Raw genomic sequence first — 19416 nt, 5'->3', positions numbered from 1 at the left:
CCGACGATTGGCATTCCTGTCCCCCTAGACTTGACACAAAAACAAATAAACGTCAATTCGCTATTAGTCATCATTGTGAAAACACCGTTGTGACGTCCAGATGTTTTTTTCCTGAAACAAACACGACCCGTGACAATGTTGGCCCCAGAGGCAGGCTCCACTAACAGTCCCGAACCCGCCGACAAGACGCCGCTCGTGGGACGCAACCCCGGCCTTTTCAGAAAAATCGCAGGAATGCTGTCCCCGAGACACCCTCAAGCCTCCGATGCGGGCCCCACGTACGTAGAGTTCGGTTCGTTCGCCGAGCAGTCCGAGACCCGTACCCTGGGGACGTTCGCGGGGGTGTTCAGCCCCGTGACCTTGTCCATGTTCTCCGCCTTAATCTTCCTTCGGATCGGTAAGTACGGATTTATCTCTTATCTCATAATCGTTGATTGATCGTAGGATACATCGTCGGAAATGCGGGATTATTTGTGACGCTGCTGCAGTTCTTTATCGCCTACTTGATTCTGGTCTTTACGGTGTCGTCGATTTGTGCGATCTCGACGAATGGGGCCGTGGAAGGGGGAGGGGCTTACTGTATCCTTTTTAACAAGACAATTACATTAGGCAGAGGTGTATTGACCAAAAATTATTATCATGTGTAATAGAAACCTCTACACCTCTGGGTTTTTTTGTAATCACGTGTGGTCGCTTAACAATCACAGTTATGATAAGCCGCACGCTTGGCCCGGAATTCGGCGGTTCGATCGGCACGCTGTTCTTCCTAGCCAATATCGTCAGCAGCGCTCTGTGTATATCAGGGTGCGTTGAAGGACTGGTGGAAAACTTCGGCCCTTCTGGATATTTAGTCAAGGGCTTGATCCAGGACGGACACTGGTGGCAGTTTCTCTACTGCGTCAGCTTGAATACCCTAAACCTTCTAGTTTGTCTAATCGGAGCTTCCATGTTCGCAAAAACCACGGTCTTCATTTTAGCGATCGTGTGTACCTGTCTGGGGATCACCTTTTTCAGTTTCTTGTACGAGGGATCACTGGAAGTGCCAGTACCGGACTCGAACACTTTAATTCAAAACTCGACGTTCCACGCGTACGGGAACTACACCGGCTTCCATGCGTATACTCTGCTACACAATTTTTGGCCCCAATATGGAAAAGACTACACCGCAAATGGCGAACTGGTCACGTTTGCGTCGGTTTTCGGAGTCCTGTTTTCAGGTGTCACGGGAATCATGGCCGGGGCTAACATGAGCGGTGGGTATTTTAAGGTTATGTTTTTGTTTAGTCCCGCCTCTTTTAAATTGGCCAATCAGATGCGATAACTCGGTATATGGTTTCATGGTTTCGTGGTTTCAGGGGAGCTGAAAAACCCAGGCAAGTCGATCCCGAGGGGCACCTTATCAGCTGTAGGCTTCACTCTCATCGTCTACGTCACTATTTCTCTGTTCACCGCTTTCACGTGCACGGCCGACTTGATGCAAAACAACTACCTTTTCATGGCTGGAGTGAGCGTTTTCCCTCCGAGTGTGGCTATTGGTTTATTAACAGCCACGTGGTCTGCGGCTCTCAGCAACGTCATCGGCGGCTCGCGAGTCCTGGAAGCCCTAGCAAAAGACAACGTTTTCGGTTCGTACTTCCAGCACCACTTTGACGACTCTGGAACACGATTTTTTTCAGGCCCGGTCCTGTCTTTCATCCCTCGAGGTACTTGGAAGGGTAACCCCGTGGCAGCCGTCTTCGTTTCGTGGGTCCTCGTCCAACTGGTCCTTTTCATAGGTTCCTTGAACATAATCGCCCAACTTAACTCCGTTCTTTTCCTACTCAGCTACTTAGCGACGAATCTAGCGTGTCTAGGACTGGAGCTAGCCAGCGCCCCTAATTTCCGCCCTTCGTTCAAGTACTTCACGTGGCATACGGCCTTCTTGGGGTTGATCGGTACTCTGATTATGATGTTCGTGATTAACCCCATTTACGCCGCCTGCAGCATCCTCCTCTGTCTCCTTCTGGTGATGTTCTTGCACTTGTTCTCCCCGTCGAAGAAGGCGCACTGGGGGAGCATCTCCCAAGCTTTGATTTTCCACCAAGTCAGGAAATATCTGCTGCTTTTGGATTCGCGAAAGGACCACGTTAAATTCTGGAGACCGCAGGTGTTGCTGTTGGTGAATAGCCCCCGATCGGCGTGCCCTCTCATCGATTTTATCAACGACTTGAAGAAAGGGGGGTTGTACGTGTTGGGGCACGTAGTCAAAGAAGACCCGAACCACCTCGGGCCTGATCCTACCCTGGACATGCAGCTGCACTGGCTGAACCTGATTGACCACTTGAAGGTTAAAGCTTTCGTGGAACTGACTGTGGCTCCGAGCGTCAGGGACGGCTTAAGACATTTAGCCAGACTTTCGGGAATGGGGGCGATGAAACCCAATACTGTGGTTTTGGGCTTCTTGGACGGGGAATGTCAACAGGACTTCCTGCAAAGCAGCGACTCCTCCTATCACAGTCAGGACTTCGGAAACGATATTTTCCCGCTGAATTCATTCAGCGCGTTGGAGCCGTTGGAGTACGTCCAAATGATGGCTGACGTACTCAAGATGAACAAAAACCTCTGCTTGTGTAGGAACTTCTCCAAACTGAAGAAGGACACGAGAAGGTAAATTGTGTATAGTGTAACGGTTACAATTCGCCGTTGACAAGATTCATCTATACTTATATAATAAAGCTGAAGCTTTTGTTTATTTGAACACGCTTATCTCAGAAACTACTGGTTCAAATTCAAAAAATCTTTTTGTGTTGGATAGTCCATGTATGATATCTACATATAGGCTATATAACATCACGCTACGATCATTAGGAGCGAAGTAGCAAGGAAAAGTTCGGAAAAACGGGAAAATTATTCCTCCTTTGAGAGCTTCCGTTGCTTACGCTGCTTAAACGGTTAAAGTTACGTAAAAATCATGTATGACGAAATTGTTCCCCTCTAAAAGTTCTAAAGAAAAGTCCGCGACAGCATATGTCTATCTTTTAAGGTCGAGTCAGTATAACCTTTTTTATGGTAATGAAATTTGTTCTAAAATAATAATGCATTATGTATAAAATTGTCGCGTCACAGTGTTTGTAACCGAACTTCTCCGAAATGGGTTGACCGATTTGTATGAAATTTTTTATATATATTCGGTAGGTCTGATAATAGGATGTAAACTATTTTTTAAACCCCTAAGTGATAAGGGTGGCCCACCCTAAAAAATTTTTGTCTATTTTTTGGACAACATTTTTTATTTTTATTTTTTTAAGATTTGGCATCAAAAAATACACATAACCCTAAATTTTCACCTTTCTACCACCAACCCCCATTTTTTAATCGTCTATAAAATAAAAATTAATTGCTGTTACTGTTAGTCTCGCTAAGACTCAAAAACGGCTTGACCGATTTGAAAAATTTTTTATATTACGGGGATGGTTTATAAATAAAAAAAATAAGGATAACTTAAAAGAACAGTAAAAAAATAAAAAATTCTAAAAATGTTTTATGGGAATCGCCACTTCGAATTAATTAGGAAATAGTTGGCGTTTCTGACGGACCTGTCGTCTAACTGACGTGTCACACAAAACTAATTCTTCCGTGCGATTGTGAAAAGTATATTGCATTTCAAATCGTTCTTTGTTTTTTCGTAAAAAAAAAACGTCGTTTATTTTAAGAAAAGTCTTGGTTAAAGTGAATTTAATTACACATTGCGAAAGTTTCTTATTCATTTTGATCTGCCATTCTATTTACCTATATTCACTTTGTTGGTTTCGACAAAACCTCAAACTTTACCGTTATTCGAGGATTTAATTTGAAGTTTTCAATATTTTAAAATTCTCAAGACAAAATTTACAGATTTGATTGACTGTGAAAATAATTCTGTGTCGTTTTATGAAATTCATTAAAATGCCGAGAAGACGACAAGCTCACATAGGTCCACGAAGTCAATCAAATGTGCGACGAACTACCTCAGGTGCAAACCGCAATGATTTATTTCATGGGTAATTCGGATATGGAAGTTGATCAGCGTTGTGCTCATAATCAACATAATCAAACATTGAAGCGAGACATTGGGTGGTATGAATAAAACTGAGTAGATACTCATATTCGAAGTACGAAGTACCTACTTCATTATTATTCTTATATACCTGAGCATCTACTCTATGTACTGAGTACCTATTTGGAAACATTGTATCTCCCCGGACACAAACTGAACATTGAGCGTTTTATGAGCATTTAATCTAGAAATCGAGAAATGAGCTGTCTGTAAAGCAGCTTCGAAAACCAGTAGGATCGTTGTAAGAGTGAATTTTAACTAAATATGGTGACTTTCATGAACGTGGAACGTCGTCAAAAGGTGCATTCAGTTTGAAAAACACATTAGGAGCAGGAATATCGAAAACTTTTCATGTAATTAACTTTTATTTATGCATAAATTGTGCAGTGCGTTTTTTCTAACACTGGCCATAGAGATTGCCATCTCAAGGTGTCTACCCCGTACTAACTTATATTTTGGTGACTCGATTTTTGCCTTGATGGTTGAACACTGTCACTGTTGTCCTTTTTTGTTGTATCGAGATGCTACTTGAGCATCAACTGTTACTTACTGAAGTATTAGTATCATCTAGAAAAACTAGAAATATTTTGATTTGATATTCGAGTAGATACTTCGTATTTCGAGTATGAGCATCTACTGAGTTTTATTTATATCAACCATTGTCAAAAAATTGATCGAACGTTGTTTCGACAGAACTTCCTTCGCACCAAAAGTATAATGAAACATATTCAGCATTTTCGAGTTGAGTCTTTTCTTCACACAATTTTGTGATGACCTAATCAACATTTACTATCAACACGTATACCACCTTGGATTGGTGCAGTGTAATCTAAAAATAACTGTGTTGTATTCCCAAAATTATCTGCGAAAATCGAGTGAGCCATTCCATCAATTTTTTGGGGGGAATAAATAAATACTCTTAACAATTTACCATGCTTACAATAACTTTAAAACGTCTGTAAGATCTCAAAGCATTCATTTGTGCAACTCTTGAGTTATTCACTAAAATAAATTGACTGATCCATATATTTTTTTGGGTCACTGGAAAAGCAAATCTAAAAAATATGAATGCAATGATAAATTACGAAAATATACTGATGATATTTTCCACATTTTAGATAGGATTTATTCGGCAAAATCTTGAGATGACGTCTTCAAGTTTTTGGGCTTGATAAACAGATATATTTTGATTGAAAACCTAGCATGTCAAACACTAACTTCAAAACGTCTGCAATATTTCAAAATTCAGTTTTGCAATTCTTGATTCAATCAATAAAATAAATTGACTCAGTGATTAATTTTTTTGAGACACCCCCTATAAGCAAAACTAAAAAATATGAATGGAATGATAAATCACAAGTATAGTCTCATCCTATTTTGGACATTTTAGATAGGATTCATTCGGCAAAATTTTGGGCTGACGTCATCAATTTTTTGGAGGGGATAAGTAAATATATTTTGAATAAAAATTTATTATGCTTATCATATGTTTAAAACATCTGCAAGATATCAAAGCATTCGATTTTGCAGATTCAAAATTAATTAAATTGTAGGTGAAACGAAGTTCACGGGGTCAGCTAGTACAGAATAAATTGTTGTTGTAGAAACTGGAGCAAAAAATACATTGACGTGTGGCCGATCAACTTCTTGAACCCTGGCGAAGGCGACGCTTTCGACACGACTTCCTTGTTCATGATGCAGTTAGCGTGCATCGTGAACATGGTGCCTCTATGGAGTCGCCTGAAACTACGGGTGTGCATATGCGACGAAGCTAAACAGACTTGCTTCAGCATGAACTCCAACGGACAGAGCCACGTTGACAAATTGCACTACTTGTTGAGGAAGCTGAGGATCGCGGCAACGCTGTATCCCGTCCCGGGATGGAACAACGTGATCGAATCCCACGGGAACCACATGGAAACGTACTTAAAAAGGTAACCAGAATGGCGTTTCCCGCCCAGAAGCGAATTTCGATTCGTCTATCGATTGAGCGGCAGACGCTGCTAGAATTTATGTTTCATGACATTTATTTCCAGCGTTAATAACCTAATCTTACAACAAACTTCCGATACCGTGGTGACGTTTATTTATTTGCCGCCGCCGCCGGTGGACGAGGGGCTGGCCGAAGCCTACTACCAGAAGTTGGACGTCATTTCGAGGAATTTGCCGCCGACGATGTTTGTTCATGGTGTTAGCACCGTGACCTCGACGACGCTATGATTGTTTTTATTTAGCCAATAATTAAGCACAAATTGATATTTTTATACAATTATACACTTTAACATATCGTATATTGCCTTGAACTAAGAGTACTGTGATTTTATGTAAGATAATAAATGGAAGTATTGTAAACTGTGATTAAGGGGCCCGAACGAGGTGGAGTACGCTCCTGTCTTGACAATTTAGTGTGACGTAAAGCAGTGTGCGCACGCGTGCCACGACAAAATCCCCGGCCGCTAACCACACTTCCAGCTGTCACCTTTTTTAAAAAAAAGTCCGAAAATGGCTGTGGAAAACTCCGACAAATTCGACTTAAACGCTGTGGAAAAGAGTTTTAATCTGGCAATACTCGAAGAAGACGATGTCCACCTGGAGCACTACCTCAAAAGTTACGAAGAACTTAACAAGTGAGTCACCCTTTGTGTTCATTCGACGTCTACAATTTAATTATTTCAAGGTTTTTCAACTTAATGGGGACAGTCTTCGGATTCGTGAGCAAAGATCTAAAGTCCAAAATGGATACATTGTCGGAGTTTCTCGCCAACGAGAAAACATCGGACAACTTTCAAAGCGTGAAAAAGATGATGGAGTACGAGCGCGACAACCAACTCCTCCATAAAAAGGGGTACACGTCCGGTAGCCGCACTTTACTGCGGTTGCATCGGGGCTTAGGTACGCCTTCAGCTGCAAAACGTACAAAATAACGTTGTCTTTGCAGACTTTATTCGGCTGTTTTTGAAAAAAGTGGGCGACTTAAAAGACGAGGACAACACGGGCACTGTTTGTCGCGAAGCGTACGACAGCACGCTTGCGAAGTTCCACCCGTTTGTGATACGAAAAGGGGCGCAAATCGCCATGTATACGTTACCGACGCGAGAACAGCTGCTCAGGAAGGTTTGCGGTAATGAAGAAGACGTGAAAGTGGCCCTGGAAATGTTACCAAAGACTTTGGAAGCTACTGATGCGGTGTATGTGCGTATAGAAGCTTTGTATACTTTGTATGATCTCCACAGCTTGCCGTAAGACAACCAGAGGGTATTTTCCATACATTCCTGCTTATGTAATGCGTAAAACGTGTGCAATTCCATTTTTTACCGAGGGCTATTTATTAAACTGTGTGTTTAAAAATGATAATTAAGCGGTGTACGCAATACGCCAAGTCAATGACGTAACCTTTTGTGGCCTTGTTGATAGTTTATTTGTTATTTATTTCACTAGCTTTGTCGGAACGTGCGTCGTGGGCACATTTTAGTATTTAAGCGCATAACAATGAGCGTCGCATTTGACTGCGTCACGGTCTACCGATTTCAATAATTGTAATTTAGTCGAAATTCAATAAAAACAAAAACAAAAAAATGTTTTATTCAATAGGTTATTGATGAACTACGTGGGATGGCTAAAGTAATGTTGCTGTGATTTGACAAAAATTGGTAAGCGGAGAAAGATAAGCTTCTCCGTAGTCTAGTGGTAAGGGCACCCACCCGGCAAGCGGTAAACGTCTGATTCGATTCCCACCGGAGAAGCAAGATTTTTCTTCATTTACCTACATTATGTTTTAATCATTCTTTTCGTTTTTCTATTTTGAAAGGAGAATTCTCGATTTTTCCAAGAAACAAAGCTTATTGAATTGGACACTTGGTTTCAGTTTTCTATACATTTAATAATATGTAAAAATGAACTCAAAAAAATTTTGAATGACGCAATTTATTTTCATAAGCAAATCAAGAACGACTCACTTCATTTTTCCCCAAAATTTGGGAACAAAATACTGCTATTATTAGAGTTACACTGCATAAATAATAATAAATTGCATTTCGTCTTTTAAACATGTTTTAAGTTTCTTATTGTGAAAAGAAGACTACAAATATTATGAAAAAAACAGCAAATTATAAGCCCCACCCACCCACCCTGTCTCAATTGTGATGAGGGAAGAGGGTGGAGCTTAATTTCAAAATCTTTGTTTCTCTTTTGAACAATATGATGATACTTAAAACATGTTTCCGTGAAAAATTCAACACAACTGAGATAAAATTTTACCTTTTTTCTAGATATATGTAATGATCTTTAAGATATTTAAAACGTTAAAAATGGAAAACATTTTGTTTTTGGAAACATCGATTTTACAGTTAAAGCTCCTCCGGTCCGACAACCAATGAAAAATTCATCACATTTGAGATTGGGGTGGGTGGGCGGGGCTTAATTTTTGACTTGTTTTCTCTTAACATATATAGTTTCTTGTAGAAACACAAGAATTTTACAAATAAGCTCCGGCTCTCAGCTCACGACGAATAAAAACAGTTATCACAATTGAGAAAGGGGTGGGTGGGCGGGGTTTGTATTTAGATTTTTCTATTTTTCAATTTTTGGCGTTTTCGACTTTCAGAATTTTTGGTTTTTCCGTTTTTCGATGTTTCAGATTTTCAAACCGAATATAAGTAAGTTTAATTTTGCAATTTTTTTTCTTCCATAAAGTTGAAAAAATGTTAATGCACTGATTTTTCAGTTTTTTAAATTTCACGTTTTTCCACGATTCGTTTTTATTTTTTGATATTTGTATTTCTCGTTTTTTTTATTTATTATTTTCAATTTTTCCAATTTTCGATTTCTCGGTTTTTATTTCAGTTTTTCGAATTTTTGAGTTTTTAAATTTTACATTTTTCGATGTTTAAGTTTTTTGATTTGAAGATTTTTGGTGTTTCGACTTCTCGATTTTTAGTTTTTTAATGCTTCATTTTTGCGAATTTTCGATTTCTCGACATTTCTTTTGAATTTTGGTGTTCGATTTTCCGACTTCTTAATTTCTGATTATTTAAATTTTTCGATTTTTTGTTTTTTTTTTTGAATTTGGAGTTTTTTCGATTCTTAAAATTTTTGATTTTACAATTTCTTATTTTCCGATTTCTTTTTTGATTTTTCAGTTATTCAATTTTTCGATTTTTTAAATTTTATGTTTTTCAGTGTTTCAATTTTTTAATTTTGCGAATTTTTAAGTTCTTATTATTTGGAGTATTCGAATTTCGGATTTTTTGATGTTACGATTTTACGATTTTTAATTTCTTATTCTTTTTGATGTTTCGATTTCCCGATCTTTAAATTATTTATTTTTTTATTATTTCGATTTTTCGAATTTCCGACTTCTCGAGATTCTCTTAATTTTTCAGTTTTCAATTTTTGGTTTTTTTAAATTTTACATTTTTTCGTGTATTAAATTTTTCGATTGTACTTTTTTGATGTTTTGGTTTTACAATTTTTTAATTTCTTATTATTTCGATTTTTCGAATTACCAGTTTTTTTTTTTGATTTATCAGTTTTTCGAATTTTTTATTGTTTCAGCTTTCGATTTCTCGACATTCTCTTTTGATTTCTCAGTTCTTCAAAGTTGATTTTTCGATTTTTTTAAATGGAACATTTTTTCGTGTGTTAAATTTTTTAATTTTACGATTTTTTGATTTCCTGATATTTAAATTATTAATTTTTTCAATTTCAATTACCATTTTTGGATTTTTAGATTTCTTGCTATTCTCTTTTGATTTTTCACTGCTTCTATTTTTCGATTTTTTAAATTTTATATTTTTGAGTGTTTCAATTTTTTTATTTTACTATTGTTTGAGTTTTGATTTTGCGAATTTTTAAGTTCTTATTATTTCCATTTTTCGAATTTCATATTTTTTTGATGTTACGATTTTACGATTTTTAATTTCTTATTCATTCGATTTCTCGACATTATCTTTTGATTTTTCAGTTTTTCAATTTTTTAATTTTTACATTTATCTATGTTTCAATTTTTTGATTTTACGATGTTTTAATGTTTCCATTTTCCAACTTTGTATTTTTTTATTGTTTCAATTTTTGGAATTTTCGATTTCTCGACATTCTCTTTTAAATTCTCAGTGCTTCGATTTTTCGATTTTTTAAATTTAACATTTTTTCGACCAATTTACTCGTTTTTTTTTTATTAATCAGTTTTTCAAATGTTTCATTGTTTTTATTTACGATGTTTCCATTTCCCAGTTTTTTATTGTTTCAATTTTTCCAACTTTAGTTTTCTTGACATTCTCATTTAATTTCTCAGTTCTTCAATTTTTCGATTTTTTAAATGTAACATTTTTTCATGTGCTCAATTTTTTAATTTTACGATTTTTTGATTTCCTGATTTTTTAATAATTTATTTTTAAAGTTTTTCCATTGTCCGAATTTCCAATTTGTCGATATTCTCTTTTAATTTTTCTTTTTATCTATTTTTCGATTTTTTTAAATTTTATATTTTTCAGTGTTTCAATTTTTTAAATTTACAATTTTTTGATATTTCGATTTTGAGAATTTTTAAGTTCTTATTACTTCGATTTTTCGAATTTCGGATTTTTTGATGTTACGATTTTATGAATTTTTAATTTCTTATTAATTCGATTTCTCGACATTATCTTTTGATTTTTCAGTTTTTCAATTTTTTAATTTTTACATTTTTCTATGTTTCAATTTTTTTATTTTACGATGTTTTAATGTTTCCATTTTCCTACTTTTTGTTTTTTTATTGTTTCAATTTTTGGAATTTTCGATTTTCTAAATTTAACATTTTTTCGTATGTTCAATTTTTTTATTTTACGATTTTTGGATGTTGCGATTTCCCGATCTTTAAATTATTAATTTTTTTATTATGTCGATTTTTCGAATTTCTGATTTCTCGAGATTCTCTTGATTTTTCAGTTTTCAATTTTTGGCTTTTTCAAATTTTACATTTTTTCGTGTATTCAATTTTTGGATTTTACTTTTTTTGATGTTTCGATTTTACGATTTTTTAATTTCTTATTATTTCGATTTTTCTAATTACCAATTTCTCGTTTTTTTTTATTTATCAGTTTTTCGAATGTTTCATTGTTTTTATTTTACAATTTTTTGATGTTTCCATTTCCTATTTTTTATTGTTTCATTTTTTCCAACTTTCGATTTCTCGACATTCCCTTTTGATTTCTCAGTTCTTCGATTTTTCGATTTTTTAAATGGAACATTTTTTCGTGTGTTTAATTTTACGATTTTTATTTTTTTTATGATCTTTAAATTATTTATTTTTTTCAATTTTTCCATTTTTCGATTTCTCGATATTCTCTTTTGATTTTTCAGTTTTTCCATTTTTCGATTTTTGAATTTCTTATTATTTTGATTTCTCGACATTCTCTTTTGATTTTCCAGTTTTTCGGTTTTCAAAATCTTTGTTTCTTTACAAGAAATTACCATGTGAAATATATTTTCTTATTCTTGACGTAGTAAGAGTGAGAAGAATAATACTTGTTTTGGTGAAAAATTCATCACAACTGAGATAAGGGTGGATGGGTGGGCCTTTCGATTTTTATTTGAATATATACAGGTTTCTTTCAACACCATACTGAAAATCATTTTTAGACGATTTTGTAGAGAAATACAGATTTTCATCCCAAGATATTTAAAACGTTTAAAATGGTAAATTTTTGTTTTTGGAAACATCGATGTTACAATTAAGCTCCGCCCCTCAGTGTGACAACCAATGAAATATTCATCACATTTGAGACTGGGGTGGGTGGGCGGGGTCTCACTTTTTCGAATCAAACGAAAACGGAAAAATCGAACAATTGAAAATTGAAACATTAAAAATTAAAAATTGTAATTTAACGACGATTATACAAACATTATTGACTGATGGACAACAAAACAATGATTGCGAAATCAAAAAATTAAAGAAACTAACTCAAATTTATTTTATTCATATGCTACTTAAGAAACAAGACATGACTCAGAATCTAGCTCTACGTCACTCAGCTGCCCCCCTTTTAACACAGTATTAACCACAGCCCTCGCCAGGTACCCAGTCGACTGAATCTTCGGTCCTTCCATGAGAACCTTTACGCAATCGTCGTGCAGTCCATGGTCCTGAAAAAACCACACACCCCATCTTAGCTCTGACACCCACACCCATGAGTTAGTATCACCTTCGCGTACATCTCCGACGCGTCTTTAATCAGCTGCTCCAAATCCAACACCTTACTGAAAACCAACTCCGGATTTCGCCCCAAAATAGTCGAAACGATGCTCAACAACTCGACCACTAGTTGCCTATACTCAGGTTGATTGATACAATTCAACATTTCTTCCACTAGAAGGGAGAAAGTCAACTCTGAGCGGGCCATGTTGGACATCGTGGGTTGCTGCGGGAGTGTTTTCTCCTTGATTTTGATACCATGAGGAGTCCGCGTCATCACGTCCCACACCTGGTGGTAAAAAGACTGGGGGACGCGACACAAACAACCCTCGAGGCGGCGTTTTTGGAATGGAGTGAGCCTGCAAAAGTCACTTTATACCACTGGGATTTGTGTGAAAGACGACTTAAGTACTTTTCTTTGGACCCCCACTCTTTGATTGATAACACTTTGTATAAAAGCTGCCTCACTTCGTATGGACTGTGGTCCTCTAGTTTTCTCGTGTGTCCGAATATTTCTAAATAACAACGAATCGCCTCTAACACCCAACCTACTCGTATTTTTAAAATCCCTTTGAAGAGTTCGGGGTTTGTGGAGATGAGACGGCCACAATACAGGATGACCTCTTGTTGGAGGACTGCTTGAATGACGTCGTAGGGTTGGATGGTGTTGTAGACCACGTTCTGGATTTCAGCCGGGGTCAAGGGTTTGTCAAAAACGGTTTCCTTTTGGCCGATAACTCCCACCGTCAACTGGAATTTTTTCATAAAGGTAAGTTCGACGTTTCGGTTACCTGGTACCTGTTTTCCGTGAACAAGAACCGCGGTTATGAAGGGGCTAATCGAGTCGACGTTGTGCGACAACATGCTGCTGGTATAGCGTACGGCCGCCCAGTGCCTCAAACACCCAGCTTGATGGTATATACTGTGAAGGTGCTCTTCCACCGAATGGTCCAGAACCAGGAAAGACCCACCTTCCCGTTTTAACAAAATTCCAAACAATTGGCACTTCGCATACAAACTCTCCACGTGCTTAACCGTTTCGATAATCTCGTAAGTCGACTTAGTCTTAAAGTGCTGGAAGTAACGACTTAAGTGTGATTGGAATGGTTTGAGGCGCCCCCTACCGAGTAATCTTTGAGTTGGTCTTGATAATTAAGTACCCGAGGCACGTCAGTCAAACTCTGATAACCTATATAGTCATGCTGCAGCTGCTTAAACTGAGTGTAAGTATCACTAGGTAAGTCCAAAACGTTCATGAAGTCCAAATGTTCTAGAAACGATGTTGTCACATCTGAGTGAGTTAAGTAACACACTTACCAACGCAAGAGCTCGAAATTAAATTCTGCAACCTCCCGACTCTCACTTTCACCCCATCGCAGTATCCCTTTTTAAGCATGGCGAGCAGATCTAGCATTTTTTTGAATTGTGGATCCCGCATGTGCTCTTCTCGTATCAAAAGACAGACGGTTGGCCGCCCTGATAACCTCCAGTACTTACCCACGAATTGCAATTCAGTCTTTATGTCGTCTATTAGGAGCTCCATGTCCCTGTATAGGTAAAAATCGGACACTTCGAAGATGAGCGGGTAGCACAGGACGGTGGCCCCACACACTCGGTACACTTTACTAGTGCCTAAGCTCCCGATCGGTCGCAGAGGCCGCCCCTGCAGCTTCAACTTGTGATTAACCCCCAAGTTTTCGTAAACTTTAACCAGCTGAGTGGAAGACCAAATCTGCACGGGCTCGACTTCGTGCGGGGTCTGGGTCTGGATGCCGTACGTCGCCATCATGGCTTGCAGACGCATGGATTCCGCGATGAGCACGATCTGGACGACGAGGTCGGTGGCCGTACCCTGAAGAAGTGCACCAGGTCACTATTTATCTCAAGTTTAAACAAAACAGGCATGCAGACGCGGACAACGCAGGCAATTTCGACACAAATGAACGACTGTTAGTAATGACTCTAGTCTATATTTACAGTGTGAATTACTTACTAGGGAGGGTTTGGCCTGGAAGCACAGAACAACGAATCAGTACAAAAACGAATACATTTGTTTTAATAAAAAAACAGTGTTTTAGGTCAAAGCGTGTGATTACTTACAACTGAAAACTTTGCCTGAAAGCAACAAAAGTGTGATTACTATTGGTTGTGTCGGAACTATGGGGGGCTAAAAATGGGGGATACGTACCTGGAAGGCTGAGTATCTGCCGCCTTTTCGCGGACGGTTGTAGGAGGGGAGGTAGCGCCTGATTGGGTCGAGTTCGTTGATGTGGAGGAGACCACCAGTGAGGAGCTGAGCTAAAATGAACATAGCCTGATTCCAGAGAAATATTCCTGTGTCGGGACTCGGTTTCCGAGGGGTGGTGTTAGGGTTGAGTCTCTCTTTGTCTAGGTGTTCAGTCTGCACGTAGTAGTACTGAGGGATAACGGGATCTGAAAATCACGTTTACCCACAGAGCTCGAAACTGACTGAGTCGCACCTCCATTCTGATCCAAGTAGATCCTATCTTTCAACAAGTCCTGATACGTAGAGATTTGATCCGGCAGCGACTTAAAAACGCCATCTATGATCATAAACATGTAAAATAGGGGCCACTCGCACTCGACGTTCTCGAAGTGTTTGATCTCGCCTTTGTCGTAAAACCGCTTAGTTTTATCTTCAGACGCGGTTTTATAACCGTCACGGATGTACCGTTTGAAGCCGTAGTTTCCCTTTAATTTAGTGACCACGTTATTCTTGGCTTCCGTGTATAGTAGGTCTTCGTGGGTGGCAAAAGCCGGAAACGAAATAGTTGGCAGAAGTGCAGCGTCAACACCCTGGAGTACATAATTATGACAAGAAAACACTAGTGCGACAAAAGTAATACTTTAGAACTTGACTCTCGTGGTAGTAAAGTCTCAAAAATACTCCTGTTGCGATTGTGGGCATCTATGTCTACATAAACCACGCTCCATGAGGCCCCTTTTTCCCCAAACAAGTTACAACCGTTGATGGCTTCCAGTGCCGACTTGGCCAACCCAATGGAACTGGCATGAATTTCAGGAGTCCCGTCGTTGTACTTACTCCCCCTCTCCCACATCCCGAAATCGGGGGTCCGGTAGGCCCGCTCCACATAGTAGACTAAATTCTGAACAAAAGCGACCTCATCCTGTCAAAAATTGAACTAAAAGTGCTGCCAACACACTTTTTTGTAACTAACCCACCTGTGTGTAAATTATTTGCATCCCGGACGTGATCATCTGCACCAAAAACAACAAATAAATCGAAACTACGTCAATTTGCAGGTGGTTGTAGGCATCATCTGAATAAATCTCGTTTCCTGTGGTTAGGTGAAACTTGACGTGGAGCGCATGTGCGTTGCACTGATTCTTCTTGAATAACTCGATTCGAGCGGCTTGTTTGATCCAACACTCTAGAATACCTCGCATGCATTTTACAGCTGATTGCCCCAACTCGTACGACTTTCCTCTATCGTCGTCGATCCGTCGGTACGCTTGATACAGCCCCCATACTGCCGCTGCACAGTAGACGCTATCGCGCACGCTCCCGATTTTCGTATCAGTGGATAAAACGGGAAAAAGCCCCGTTATGGGGCTCTGGTAAAGTAGCAGCTGCCGTTTGACTACAAAGCGATTATTTAACTGAAACTACAACTACTAAAGGGGTACCTATTCCGTAGTAGATGTCCAGCTGGCGCACGGTGTCCTCGTAGTTGGAGACTTTGAGGAACTGGTCAAAGTGGGTGTTTTCTTCAGTGATGCTGCTGATGCTGGCTTGCCTGGAAAGGCGGCTGGAATTTAAACATTAAAGAAATGAAAAAAAGGACGCAAATTTACCTTTTGGCCCCAGTCATGCTGCAGCAGCTATTTTTGCATCCACAGTTCGAGAAGCAATGTCATGGCAAGGACGTGGAAAAGTAGGGTTATGTAAACACAATCAGCTGATTGTCAAAGTTCACGTTTGAAGAGCGATAAATGAAAAATTTTGGGTGCTGTAACGTTTAATTATTGTTTTAAGTTCCAAAAACGAGCTACTGTGTTTGTAAAAAAATTACCACTAAAAAAAAAATTAATTTAGGTGACCGTGCTTACACAAGTGTGACGTTGGTTGCCTACTTACACAATTTCTTAGCCACCAAAGCTACACGACAACTTCAGTCGACTTTACTAGTAAAACTCGTATCAAACTTCACACTTTTATTATTCATCTAGTATATATCACAAAATATAAAGTACAAAAAAATAAATAAGGAAGCAACAGGAAGAAAACATTAAAATCGCAGCTAGTCCTACTATAATATCACTCAATTTGGTTAATCAGATTCGAAATATACTCCAGCACGTTTTTGTCCTTTAGTATCTGCATGTGGTCGACTGTGGGTAGCGCCTTCCACAAGACGTTTTGCTTCTGGAGCGTCTTCCAGTGCAAGCAGCCCTCCAGAGAGCGTCTGTTGACTGTGCCGTCACCGTCGCCGTTGATCAAAGTGGGGTACCCATCCAGCCACGTCCCCGGCTTGTAGAACAACCGCTCCACCGTGTCGACGCTTACGCCATACAGACAGTGCACTTCCACCCCCGGCGGAGTGAAATCCAGCTGGTAGCTTTCCGTGTCTTTGCGCATTTCCCACCCCTGCGGATAATTAAGAGCTTTAAAATACGACTGGAGGTTGGATAGGGTAAAGTTTTGGCGGTCGGTTTGCACCAGGATTTCGTCCGGTTTCCAGAAGAGCTTGGAGGGAAGCAGCCACGCCAGACTGGGATTGGTGATTTGTTCCTGACGCATGACGCTCTCGCGGAGAGCGTAGGAGCCGAGATCGTCACCTGAAAACGACACTTTTGATAAGTAATTTTAAAAAACGACAAAAAGTACCGATTGCGTAGACTTTGATGGCCTTCACGGAGCCGCCCCACGCCCCACTCAACGTAACCAAACTCCTGATGTACTTGTCTTTCCACTGTTGAGTTTGGTTGTTGAGGAGATTTAAAGCCATGGGGCCCCCCATTGAGTGTGCTATGATCATGACAGGCTGGTTATTGTTCTCTTCGTACGTTTGTTCAATCAGCGTCTTCACGTCCTCGAACCATTTCCGATTTTCGTCTGCAACCCCACATTACAAACCAACTTTCAACAATTTGTTACTTACTTGGAGCTTTTCTGAAGTCGTAGGGCGCCCCTTTGATCGTTTTGTTTCGCTCGTGCCCCAGACTCACTAGAGTGGTTACAATGCTGTTAAAGTACGCCCCTGTAGACGCGTGACTTGGGTCCAGCCACTCCACGGTCTCTGTACCCCCGAAACCCGGTATCCTGGTCTCCACGCCGTCGTTATTGCGCGTCGTTCGCGTCGCGTTTTCATACACCAGCTTGATGTTGTCGATCCAGCAGTCAATCACTATGGGTACTAGCAATTCCATGTTCAACCAAATGTTGAAGTAGTCTGCCGTGGTTTTTTCACAAATGTAGTGAACCACTGACGATTTGTTGAGTTTGGCTTCCACTTGCGAGCCCCCATCGCCTGGTATCAACAAAACTGGGTTCAGTCCGGCGCTGGTTGTGGCGATTACCATAAATAAACAAACGATTTTGAGGTTATGTAACTTTGTCATTTTTCTAGAACGTAGTGCGGATTTTACTGTAAATTTGGCGAGACGGTTCGGAAGCAATCAACTAAGTGTTTTCATTACGGATCAAGTTCATTATAATAAGCAAAGAATAAATAATCACGCATAATTGACAGTTGACACTAGTGACGGGTCAGTGGCGCAACCACACTAGTAACAAGAGACGGTGAATGGCGCGGCTGCACGTGCCAGAAGAAGACGGAGATAGAGTCGTAGGCGGAGCGTGAAGCGGCTGCAGGATCGGGTGATCGTAGATTGCGCACTTTGTTCGAGCTTATCGGTGTTCACAGTGGCGGAACATTGGGGTTTCGGTTAAATTATTATTGTTTATAGCGGAATGGTGGGCTGCTTACGCAATTATTCTATACAGGCATAAACTTCTATTGTCACACTATTGATTACAACGTTGTTTTTCAATAGAAATTAATTGGAAAAGTGTTTTTTTAATTGCACGCTACTGTTTTGTGCGCAAATTTAATCAAAAAACAATAAACATGAGTTGTTTTGATGATGTGACCTTTGGAAGCTCGGTTTGTGGTAGTGTGGCAGATGTTGAACCGTGTAATCTGGTCGGCGACATTTAAAGGACACCTTTTTTACCTAAACAATAATAATTTGGAATTGATTGATGGTTGCTTTATTAATCAAGGTGGCTGTTTAATTTGCCGCCTTGTTGTAATAAGAGTTGTAATCAACTTGTCAACAAGCGACATACACATATATCACAAGATCCCATTCCATTGTACTGACTAATGGCTGCCATTGTCCTGATAAAATTTATTTAACAAACTATGAGTTCTATGTCCGCTCTTCTTTTCAAAAAATGTACTATATCTAAAAACCAATTATAATTCACCTCCACAAAATTTTGCGATTGTCCGAAAATCAAAGAGGTTATAATTTTCGATGATTATTTCCTGTATTTCGATTAATTGAGGTGGGCCGATCCCGACTGTGCTGCAATGTCGGGTCAACCCGTGACGGAAAAGGGGCAAGCCCCATTTTCCGTCAATTTCCAAAAATCAGTTTAATATACTGGGCCCCCATGGGGGCGTATCAGATATTAAGCTGATAAGAACAGATACTACACTTTGATCGAAGCCATGAAGGCCGAGAAGCGATAACGAAAAGGGGGCCCCAAAATCAAAATATAGGTTTTAGGGCACAGGGGTAGTCGGAAGAAACAACCCCCAACGCCTTCTGGTAGCCACCCTTGGTAACACTATGTAGGTGGTAAATTCGTTTTTCTAAAAGAAACAGAAAACTGGGTGCCTTAAAATGCTTTAAAAATTGGCTATACAGTAGCGGTCATTTCTACGGAACCACTCGATAAAAAGTCAAGTTGGTAGCCCTGTCATCTAGTACTTTACGCCGAACGCGGTTGGTAGCGGTAGTTGATATGGCAATCGAAATTAGTACAACACGAATGTTTCGGTTGCCCTCAGCTATGCCGCACTGTATCCCGTGCAGACTGTATGTTCTGTTCATTTATTTTTTTAAAATAAAAGATCCACATTGACAATGGGGTCATCTAACCTGTCAAATTTTTGAC

The 19416-nt window shown here is 39.3% G+C and overlaps 4 protein-coding genes and 1 non-coding gene across 10 annotated transcripts; 2 read left to right on the top strand and 3 right to left on the bottom strand.

The window, feature by feature from the left end:
- Positions 1 to 32: 32 nt before the first annotated feature.
- On the top strand, positions 33 to 6427 carry LOC135144003 (solute carrier family 12 member 9). 2 transcript variants are annotated; one of them, XM_064075921.1, is made up of 7 exons: positions 33 to 397; positions 445 to 579; positions 708 to 1253; positions 1356 to 1625; positions 1677 to 2646; positions 5680 to 5997; positions 6112 to 6427. In XM_064075921.1, exons 1-7 carry the CDS (start codon positions 136 to 138, stop codon positions 6293 to 6295), a joined length of 2685 nt encoding a protein of 894 aa, XP_063931991.1. In that variant the 5' UTR covers positions 33 to 135; the 3' UTR covers positions 6296 to 6427. The 2 variants fall into 2 exon arrangements, with proteins under 2 accessions (XP_063931991.1, XP_063931990.1); XM_064075920.1 differs by having other exon boundaries at positions 5680 to 6009.
- A 62-nt stretch (positions 6428 to 6489) lies between these two features.
- On the top strand, positions 6490 to 7652 carry LOC135144008 (ceramide-1-phosphate transfer protein-like). The gene is made up of 3 exons (XM_064075925.1): positions 6490 to 6702; positions 6753 to 6967; positions 7014 to 7652. The coding sequence occupies exons 1-3, from the start codon at positions 6578 to 6580 to the stop codon at positions 7316 to 7318; spliced, it is 645 nt and encodes a 214-aa protein (XP_063931995.1). The 5' UTR covers positions 6490 to 6577; the 3' UTR covers positions 7319 to 7652.
- A 4353-nt stretch (positions 7653 to 12005) lies between these two features.
- On the bottom strand, positions 12006 to 16284 carry LOC135143982 (probable phosphorylase b kinase regulatory subunit beta). 5 transcript variants are annotated; one of them, XM_064075890.1, is made up of 14 exons: positions 16083 to 16284; positions 15915 to 16024; positions 15450 to 15868; positions 15113 to 15394; positions 14726 to 15062; positions 14434 to 14678; positions 14346 to 14360; positions 14239 to 14253; positions 13563 to 14097; positions 13370 to 13515; positions 13044 to 13319; positions 12658 to 12995; positions 12256 to 12604; positions 12006 to 12196 (listed from the first exon to the last, which is right to left on the bottom strand). In XM_064075890.1, the coding sequence occupies exons 1-14, from the start codon at positions 16097 to 16099 to the stop codon at positions 12041 to 12043; spliced, it is 3240 nt and encodes a 1079-aa protein (XP_063931960.1). In that variant the 5' UTR covers positions 16100 to 16284; the 3' UTR covers positions 12006 to 12040. The 5 variants fall into 5 exon arrangements, with proteins under 5 accessions (XP_063931960.1, XP_063931959.1, XP_063931962.1 ...); XM_064075889.1 differs by having other exon boundaries at positions 15915 to 16036; positions 16083 to 16283; XM_064075892.1 differs by lacking the exon at positions 14239 to 14253 and having other exon boundaries at positions 15915 to 16036; positions 16083 to 16283.
- Positions 16285 to 16427: 143 nt separating this feature from the next.
- Positions 16428 to 18023, bottom strand: LOC135144030 (phospholipase A2 group XV-like). Its single transcript, XM_064075966.1, has 3 exons — positions 17390 to 18023; positions 17116 to 17343; positions 16428 to 17066 (listed from the first exon to the last, which is right to left on the bottom strand). The coding sequence occupies exons 1-3, from the start codon at positions 17847 to 17849 to the stop codon at positions 16546 to 16548; spliced, it is 1209 nt and encodes a 402-aa protein (XP_063932036.1). The 5' UTR covers positions 17850 to 18023; the 3' UTR covers positions 16428 to 16545.
- Positions 18024 to 18796: 773 nt separating this feature from the next.
- LOC135144098 (U2 spliceosomal RNA) lies at positions 18797 to 18986 on the bottom strand. Its single transcript, XR_010282968.1, has one exon. It is a non-coding gene; the product is annotated as a U2 spliceosomal RNA (small nuclear RNA).
- Positions 18987 to 19416: the final 430 nt, after the last annotated feature.

The sequence above is a fragment of the Zophobas morio genome, unplaced genomic scaffold, assembly GCF_036711695.1.
Source record: "Zophobas morio isolate AGI-343-1 ecotype UQ-CSIRO unplaced genomic scaffold, CSIRO_AGI_Zmor_V1 ptg000081l, whole genome shotgun sequence".
Classification (NCBI taxonomy): domain Eukaryota; kingdom Metazoa; phylum Arthropoda; class Insecta; order Coleoptera; family Tenebrionidae; genus Zophobas; species Zophobas morio.
Note: the sequence above shows the minus strand (reverse complement) of the source record. Positions and strands in the feature narration are given on the sequence as shown.

What these genes read in the sequence shown, in the direction of transcription:
- LOC135144008 (XM_064075925.1), top strand. Translation starts at nt 6,578, where the DNA reads ATGGCTGTGGAAAACTCCGACAAATTCGACTTAAACGCTGTGGAAAAG. An exon ending in AGTTACGAAGAACTTAACAA is followed by an intron (nt 6,703 to 6,752) that starts GTGAGTCACCCT and finishes AATTATTTCAAG; the next exon opens with GTTTTTCAACTTAATGGGGA. An exon ending in GCGGTTGCATCGGGGCTTAG is followed by an intron (nt 6,968 to 7,013) that starts GTACGCCTTCAG and finishes TTGTCTTTGCAG; the next exon opens with ACTTTATTCGGCTGTTTTTG.
- LOC135143982 (XM_064075889.1), bottom strand. An exon ending in AATTTCGAGCTCTTGCGTTG is followed by an intron (nt 13,516 to 13,562) that starts GTAAGTGTGTTA and finishes CATCGTTTCTAG; the next exon opens with AACATTTGGACTTCATGAAC. An exon ending in GAGTGGGGGTCCAAAGAAAA is followed by an intron (nt 12,605 to 12,657) that starts GTACTTAAGTCG and finishes TGACTTTTGCAG; the next exon opens with GCTCACTCCATTCCAAAAAC.
- LOC135144030 (XM_064075966.1), bottom strand. Translation starts at nt 17,849, where the DNA reads ATGACAAAGTTACATAACCTCAAAATCGTTTGTTTATTTATGGTAATC. An exon ending in CGACTTCAGAAAAGCTCCAA is followed by an intron (nt 17,344 to 17,389) that starts GTAAGTAACAAA and finishes GTGGGGTTGCAG; the next exon opens with ACGAAAATCGGAAATGGTTC. An exon ending in CATCAAAGTCTACGCAATCG is followed by an intron (nt 17,067 to 17,115) that starts GTACTTTTTGTC and finishes TGTCGTTTTCAG; the next exon opens with GTGACGATCTCGGCTCCTAC.
- LOC135144003 (XM_064075920.1), top strand. Translation starts at nt 136, where the DNA reads ATGTTGGCCCCAGAGGCAGGCTCCACTAACAGTCCCGAACCCGCCGAC. An exon ending in GGCCGGGGCTAACATGAGCG is followed by an intron (nt 1,254 to 1,355) that starts GTGGGTATTTTA and finishes TCGTGGTTTCAG; the next exon opens with GGGAGCTGAAAAACCCAGGC. An exon ending in AGCAAAAGACAACGTTTTCG is followed by an intron (nt 1,626 to 1,676) that starts GTTCGTACTTCC and finishes GATTTTTTTCAG; the next exon opens with GCCCGGTCCTGTCTTTCATC.